Genomic DNA, 8,693 nt, shown 5'->3' with positions numbered 1-8,693 from the left:
AATTGACCATCTAATTGGGGGGGTTACCACTGGGTTTTCTGCTCTAGTCCACTGATCTGTGTGTCTCTTTTCATGCCAGTACCACACTAGTTTCATTACCACCGCTTGGTGGTATCTTCATTTTTTATTAAGAAGAAGATTCTATAGACTTATGCCCAGGATGATTTAACTCATCTATAACACTTTAAGAACTACTGTGGCAAGGCTGCAAATGGCCTCCTTACCATTTCAGAAGTCAGAATAGTTCTTCAATATCTAAGGCAAAATCCCCTTTTCACTCTCTTCTCTAAATACCTCCCTCTGTGGGGTTTTGTTTTTTTTTTTTTTAACGTTTATTTATTTTTGAGACAGAGAGAGACAGAGCATGAACGGGGGAGGGTCAGAGAGAGGGAGACACAGAATCTGAAACAGGCTCCAGGCTCTGAGCTGTCGGCACAGAGCCCGGCGAGGGGCTTGAACTCACTGACCGTGAGATCATGACCTGAGCCGAAGTCGGCCGCTTAACCGACTGAGCCACCCAGGCGCCCCCCTCCCTCTGTGTTTTTAATAATGCCCCAACCTTTTTGATTTGAGTTTGATAGACTATTTGATGGGAAGGAGAAACAAGTTGTTAAAAAAATCATTTGATAATATTTATACACACGAGCTTATCCTTCTCCATGGTGAGAGTATGTTGTCAGAACATGTCACAAATGGTGATGATGTCATAAACTCCTACAGCAGGCTGAGCCGTCTCAAATACAGGAGTTTCCTTGGTAGAAGAAACATTTGAACAAAGCCCTGGACATGAATCTTTTTATTTATGTCCTGCTTTTGGTTATTTGGACAAACAGTTGTTTAGATACGAACCAAAGTTATGGATCTCCTACCACAGGTAAGTGCCTAACCTGAAAATTTAGAAATTAGGCTCTATTATGTTATACACTCGAGCACTTAATTAGACAAGCTAGCCGTGTTTAAGAAATCTGCTGTCTGTTGGGTGTTACCAGGAAAATACCTGAGGGTTTTAGTTCTGTGTGAAAAACCCAAGGAACACAGAAGCAGAAAGAGTACAGACATATTGTCCCCCTTCACTCCCCTTCCCCACCCAATCCACCAACCTCTGCCCTCAATCTGCCCTCAATCTGCCCTCGGTCTGGCATGGTACTTAACACATAGCAGGCTTCAACAAGAGTTTTTCTTGTCCCGACCCTTCTCCACCATACCCATTCACACACAAACATTAACACTCAAGTACATTCATACGTGCAAGACATACACACACTCAAAAACCTAGGTAATGAATGGGATGAGCAAGCCACGATGCAGGGATAACCCAGGGAATGTACTGATGAGCCAGAGATGCCTCCCAGATTTGGCTTCTAGACTGTGGCTGGGGATGGGGTAGAGGGAGGAAACTGACAAGGGAACGCTTGCCATGCTTTAACAAAATCACCGCGGAAAAGGTGTGATTTTGACCCTGAGTGGCAAACTGCTATCAAATGGAAGAAAACTGGATTATCTAACACATTTTCTGGGGATATAATCTCTTTGACAGGAGCCAAACACGTCGAATCAATGGACGCCAAACTGGACAGCTTCAGGAGACGTCTACTGGTTATCGTAATTGGTATTATGATTATATCTTTCGTATTCACCTGTTTTTGTTTCATCCATTACAACTGTCTGAGCGACGACGCGCCCAAGGCAGAAACGTAAGTTTTGCACCTTTAAATTGAGAATGCGAGACGTGTGTGTACGCATCGCGGAGGCTTCGTGGGTGCTGTGGTTACGTCACGTGAACCCCAGACTTCTAAAGAGCTCATCTCGTGGGTGGATACTCCACTTCAATAATATCAGCTCTGAAACATTCTCAAGTACGTTAGCAATGTTAGCCTGTTGTAAAGCTATGTCCCATCGAGGGTTCAGCCGAGCCCCAGGCTATTCATTTCATTGTAAACTGAGTCTAGGAAAAGAGGGCCTGACTATCTGACCAAGACAGGGAGAAGGAAGAAGCGGGAGTGACAGGGAGTGGGGTCTTTGCATTCCCAAAACAATGAAACCTCTTGGACGGTCACCATTTTAAGACCTAATGGCATGAAACATCATTCACCGTTGTTGTTCTCATAATCTCAGTCCCTGCCTTTCATATAGGAGGGTCAGGCTGGCCCTGATACAGTAGTTCCCTAAAAATCTCCCAATACCAGGACTGAGGACGAACATATAGCCAGTGCCCTACCCCTGTAGTGTTCGAGGGATGTCGTGAATGTAAATCTGCGTGGATAGATAACGCGATGGCGTAGAGATGACAGGAAAGTGACTCCGGTCTAAAGAGTTTATTTGTTTCGTATGACACGTTGTGACAGCTGTGTAGAAGTTGCTGCTCAACTTGCGGCCTTTTTTGTTTTCAAGTTGAATTCTCAGAATAAGTGAAATTCCCTCTGTCCTCCTCAACGGTAGACTGGAAACCGCTCTGTGTCTTTCCCTATGCAGGCTACGTGGTGAAGTAATGTGGATGAAAGAGTGAAATACTCTTAAGAGAAATAAAAAGCATTCAGCATGAAGTCGTATCTGTAACCTGAGTCGTGGCTTTCACCACACTCCAATTCTTCCTGTGTTTGCTTTTCCTACTAGAAGCAAAAAAAAAAAAAAGACCAAAGTCTAAGTTGACATAGTAGCCTGTGTCTTCTGGTGATAGCGATAGCATTTCTGTTTTAAGTTGTCGTATTCTAAGTTTTCTATGTTTCCAGGCTCAAGAAAGAAGGTGTGCCAGCCAAGTCGTCCACACCACCATCCAAAATGTCATTCAGCGAATCCAAGACAGCCAGCCCATGCAGTCTAGAAAAGCAATCCCTGCCGTCTGCTATAGACAAGTTATCTAGGGTCTCATGTCCGGAAAAGTCCTCCATACCATCCAGTGCAAAAAAGTTCATCGGGCCCTCGAGTCTAGAAAAGCTGTGTGTGTCCTCTAGTACACAAAAGTTCAACAAGCCGTCAAGTCAAGGGAAGAAAAGGCCACCGTGCTCAGTAAAAAAATTCAAGTCATCGCACCTGGAGAAGCCATATCGAACACGCAATCTGGGAAAGCCATATAAGCCAGCTCGTGCCCATAAGCTAGTTGGTCAGGCCACTTCATCTTACCCAAATAAGGCAGCGAGGCCACCCCGGCCGGCCGGTCTGCAATACGCAGTCGGGCCGACCAAGCCACTCTGTCCACCCCACCCGCAAAGTCGCATCTCGACACCCAAGCGATCCAGTGTGCGGAAACTAACCAAGTCCCCTAGACATCGTAAACTCAAAAGGTCAGTTTGTGCCCGTAGCGCAGACATGTTATTGAGGCCTCAGTTAATCAAGCCTTGCCGGCGCTATAAGGAAAGATGTCTCGTCTGCCGAAGTTCTGAGCCTTTGATCAGTAATATTTCTGAGGCACAGAATAGAAATGCTCAAAACCCACTTGGTCCAAGTGAAGCGAAGCCTTGCGCCCAGTCCTTTCTTAAGGCAGATTACAGAGACAACGTATTCCGTGGCAACGTGAGCTACAGTGATACTACGACATATGACAGTAATGACAGTGATAGGGAGGTAACCATTATTTGCAACGTGAAACACGAGGCCACCCCTGAACGCATCCAAGATAATTAAGGACTCAGTGAAAAGAAAAACCACCTGTGAAGAAGCAAACTTACACCAACTCTTTCATGCTCACTGTCTTCTAACACACTGATAGTGGGAAATCTATTTGCAATCGTCATCGAGATTACTCCTATCCATCTGGGAAGCAAGTGATTTAAAAAATGATAAATAAACGCATGATGTGACAAATGCTTTTGTTGTAATTATTATTGCATTTTAGAGGCATGAGGCTCTTTCGATGTATCTGACTTGGATCTGCTCACTGGAATGGGAACCAGGAGCATACAGGCACACGCCAATCCAAAACAGGTATTGCAAACTACATGGATGGACCTGGAGGGTGTTATGCGAAGCGAAATTAGTCCGTCAGAGAAAGATAACTATCACACGACTTCACTCATAGGAGGACCTTAAGAGACAAAACAGATGAACAGAAGGGAAGGGAAGCAAAAAGAATATAAAAGCAGGGAGGGGGACCAAACAGAAGAGACTCACAAACACGGAGAACAAACAGAGGGTCCCTGGAGGGGCTGTGGGAGGGGCGATGGGCTAAATGGGGAAGGGGCATTAAGGAATCTACCCCTGAAATCATTGTTGCACTAGATGCTAACTAACTTGGAGGGAAATTAAAAAATAAAGCAATCAGTTAATTAAAAAATAAATAAATAAAAACTAAAAATCTGACAGAAAAATACATACATACAAGTTCCAATACCACTGTCTTATTGGGGTGGCCATTTCCTAATGGATGTAAATATGGGAGCAGTATGTTGTACAGCCGACACTAATACAATGCTGTATGTCAATGACTCTTCAATTTAAAGGAAAATGTTGAATTCAACAAAATCAGGTCACAGTAACCAAAAGAAAATACATAAAAATAAATAAGTAAAAAACGCCGTGGCAGCTACAGACTTGATTTCCTACTGGCATTACCCTTTTTTAAAAGACAAACTCCGGGGGGTGCCTGGGTGGCTCAGTCGGTTAAGAGGCCGACCTCGGCTCAGGTCATGATCTCGCGGTCCGTGAGTTCGAGCCCTGCCTCGGGCTCTGTGGTGACAGCTCACAGCCTGGAGCCTGTTTCAGATTCTGTGTCTCCCTCTCTCTGACCCTCCCCCGTTCATGCTCTGTCTCTCTCTGTCTCAAAAATAAATAAACGTTAAAAAAAAAAATTTTTTTTAAAAAGACAAACTCCGGGGGCCCCTGGGAGGCTCGGTTGGTTAAGCTCTTGATTTCCGCTCAGGTCATGATCTCACAGTTCCTGAGTTCGAGCCCCACGTCAGGCTCTCTCTCGGCCTCAAAATAAACGTTAAAAAAAAAAAAGGGACCATAAGGTGTCCCTGCGTGCATGTTATTTTGAAAGTCATCTTTTAGATACATGGGAAGGGGAATGGATAAGAATATAAAATGAAATAAGATGGCCATGTAATGATAATTGTTGAATCTGAACACTACTTATGTGGGCGTTCTTTACACTACTTGCTATCTACTTTTGTATATGTTTGAACTGTTTTTCGTAGTAAATAGTTTAAAATTTTAATAGTAACTTTAACTTGTATTTGTAAATTTAGAAGACTAGGCTTTTCTAACCCACAAAAATCCTAACTCTTTACAGTTTTTCTTTCAAAAAAAAATTTTTAACCATTATTTTGAGAGAAAGAGAGAGAGAGAGAGCACGTGTGTGCACAAGCCAGGGGCGGCGGGGGGGTGGGGGCAGGGCAGAGAGAGAGAGAGAGGGAGAGAATCCCAAGCTGACTCTGTGATGTCAGCCCAAAGCCCGACTTGGGGCAGGCCCCCACAAACCATGAGATCATGACCTGAGCCCAAATCAAAAGTCGGACCCTCAACCAACTCAGCCACCCAGGCACCCAGAGCATGATACTCTTCATCTTGGGGTTGTGAGTTTGAGCCCCACATCAGGCATAGAGATTATTTTTAAAAATATATATGCCCCAATACCATTGTCTTACCAAAAAATTAACAATAATTCCTTAATGACAATTGTCTAGACAGTATTCAAATTTCCTCATCTATCTCCTAATTTTTTTTTTATGGCTGCTTTGTTCAGATCATGTTCATCAGCATTTGCCAGCATCTAAGACTAAAATTAAAATTTTACTGGCTAATTTGGCTTCATACTGTACAGCGATTTTAGAGTTAATCCGAACTGTTAGTAGACTAGAAAACAGTAAAAGTTGAAATTGTATGGCTTTCAGTTTAAATTCCACCAATGCCTTACTAGGCAAAACCAATCTAAGCTCTATTCCCTTTCTCATTTTGAAGACTAGAGATTTGTAATACTTTAAAAGCTCTGAATATTAATATCTAATTAAAATGACTAACTGCCAGTGACAACCAATGATAATGACATCTTAAGAACAAGTTATCTGCATGACTACCCATGTTCCTTTCTCAACCACACTTAATTATAGAGTAGGAATCTGGAGAATATTTGAAGCTTATTCAATATATAATATCCTAATGCATTAATGGGGGCTTCACACATAAAGCCAGTATAGAATAAGTGATAAAAATATGGACCATGAGGGGCGCCTGGGTGGCTCAGTCGGTTGAGCATCCGACTTTGGCTCAGGTCATGATCTCGCGGTCAGTGGGTTCGAGCCCCGCGTCAGGCTCTGTGCTGACAGCTCGGAGCCCGGAGCCTGTTTCGGATTCTGTGTCTCCTTCTCTCTCTGACCCTTCCCCATTCATGCTCTGTCTCTCTCTGTCTCAAAAATAAACGTTAAAAATATATATATATATATGGACCATGAGTCAGAGAAGAACTTTAGCCAAAAAATAAAAAATAAAAAAATTTACCAGTGGAAACTTGCCCAGGCTAATAATTAAAATAATGAAGTCCTGGGGTGCTGGGTGGCTCAGTCAGTTAAGTGTCAGACTCTTGGTCAGTTCATGGTCTCAAGGTTTGTGAGATTGAGCCACCCATTGGGCTCTGTGCTGACAGCACAGAGCCTGCTTGGGATTCTCTCTCTCCCTCTCTCTGCCGCTCCCCCACTCTCTCTCTCTCTCTCAAAATAAATAAAACAACATTTAAAAAATCTTTAAAAAATAAAAGAACTAAGTCCTATCAGTACAATAGATAGTCTTTAGCACTTCTTGGAAATGTCCTGATTTAAGTAAGAGAGTCCCAAATTTCTATTTCCTGCCTTTCCTGCAGCCTTGCCTCATCTCTCCTGGCACCTTACTCCTTCCTTCTCTCTCACTCTTTTTCCTTTTCCTCTGTTCAGCAAGTCAGGAGCATAGGCTCGGTGGGCTCACGGCTCCCTTGCATTTCCGTTCTCCAGAAGGCACCGTGGAGCCAGTTTCAAGCACGGCCCCTCGCTCTCAGACCATCCCCGTTCTCTTTCTGTTGAATCCACCTTCCTTACACTCATCTCCAAACCTCCTACCTCACTCCTGGCTATGGGACTGAAATGAATCATATTTTGCTCCTTCTATTTAGTAAAGCTCTTTCTAAAAACCCATCATTGGGGCGCCTGGGTGGCTCAGTAGGTTAAGCAGCTGACTCCTGGTTTCGGCTCCGGTCGTGGGTCTCACGGATCCTGAGTTCGAGTCCCGCCTGCAGAGCCCGCTTGGGATTCTCTCTTTGTCCCTCTCTCTCTGCCCCTCCCCTACTCTGTCTCTCTCTCAAACATAAATAAATAAAAACTTTTAAAAACTTAAAACGAAGCAAAACCCATCAGTTAAAAAAAAGGTGTGAAAAGGTCAGATTTCCAACATTTCTCGCATATATTTTCTACATGGAACTATACCATCATGGAGCTGAAAGGATGCTTAGAGATCCTCTCTTCTACCCTCCTGTGGGGAGGAGGAGCTGGGAAGAGCTGAAGAAATGCTCCTTCAGCAAAAGGCCACTTTTTACCAGAGGTGGGAGGCCAGCTGAGCAGGGCTGGGGATTACAGATCTTTTAAGCAGCCACAAAGAAGTGACACACGGGGGGGTGGGGGAGATGTTTATGGTGGTGTTAAGCAGGGACTTAGTAAAAGTCTTCAGCTTGATCGATTCCCCAAATCCTGCAGTCCCTGCCATACTGTGTGCAATCCCTAAAAATTAAAAGCAGCAAAAGAAGGAAAATAGAAGTCAGAAAAAGCTACGTTGGAGGTTTGGCCAAGTCTCTCCTTAATGGTAACTCATATACAACCCTCAATTATCCCGGTGCTGCTGCGACCTTAGAAAACAAGGGTTAAGCATGATTAATTAGTTTTGCAATTATTTATACCATGCATGGAAAGGGCCATTTTTGAAATAAGCAAGGGCTAATTATAACTTACGTCTGAGAACTTTCAGATAGCTCTCCTTGTTTAAATTATCCCATGTGCCTGAATCAAAATAACACGCTGCAAAGACGGCTGCAGGAGAAAAAATAAATTGCCATAAATGTTATATATTAAGTATTTTACTTAAAAAAATAGAATATAGACACAATATAGCCATTTTTCTCTGAATAGTAGAAATTTGCTGATAATGAAAAAAATTCATGTATATCCTCCATCATCAAGCCCTTCCCTTAGTCACCTACTTTCCCAGTAACATACACTATTTTTTAAAAGTTTATTTTATTTACTTTGAGAGAGAGGGCACGCACAAATACGAGTTGGAGAGGGGCAGAGAGAGAGAGATTCCCACGTCGGCTCCAGGCTGCCAGCACAGAGCCAGACATGGGGCTCGATCCCACAAACCATGAGATCATGACCCAAGTCAAAATCAAGAGTCAGATGCTCAACCGACTGAGCTACCCAGGTGCCCCTATTTTTTAATATATTTTTTTCAATGTTTACTCATTTATTTTGAGAGAGAGTGAGAGAGAGCAGGGAAGGGGAGAGAGAGGGAGAAAGAAAATACCAAGCAGGAGCCACTCAGCACAGAGCCCAACATGGGGCTCGAGCCCACAAACCATGAGATCATGACCAGAGCCAAAATCAAGAGTCAGATGCTTAAAAGATTTTTTTAATGTTTATTTATTTTTGAGAGAGAGAGACAGAGACAGAGTGCGAGCAGGGGAGGGGCAGAGAGGGAGGGAGACACAGAATCCGAAGCAGGTTCCAGGCTCTGAGCTATCA

The 8,693-nt window shown here is 43.5% G+C and overlaps 1 protein-coding gene across 1 annotated transcript; it reads left to right on the top strand.

Annotated features, from left to right (window-relative positions):
• Positions 1 to 739: 739 nt before the first annotated feature.
• On the top strand, positions 740 to 3,801 carry CXHXorf66 (chromosome X CXorf66 homolog). The gene is made up of 3 exons (XM_007098496.2): positions 740 to 874; positions 1,538 to 1,694; positions 2,730 to 3,801. Exons 1-3 carry the CDS (start codon positions 787 to 789, stop codon positions 3,619 to 3,621), a joined length of 1,137 nt encoding a protein of 378 aa, XP_007098558.2. The 5' UTR covers positions 740 to 786; the 3' UTR covers positions 3,622 to 3,801.
• The last annotated feature ends 4,892 nt before the right edge of the window (positions 3,802 to 8,693 follow it).

The sequence above is a fragment of the Panthera tigris genome, chromosome X, assembly GCF_018350195.1.
Source record: "Panthera tigris isolate Pti1 chromosome X, P.tigris_Pti1_mat1.1, whole genome shotgun sequence".
Classification (NCBI taxonomy): Eukaryota; Metazoa; Chordata; class Mammalia; order Carnivora; family Felidae; genus Panthera; species Panthera tigris.
The sequence above is the reverse complement of the archived record's forward strand: the minus strand, read 5'-3'. Positions and strand labels throughout refer to the sequence as shown.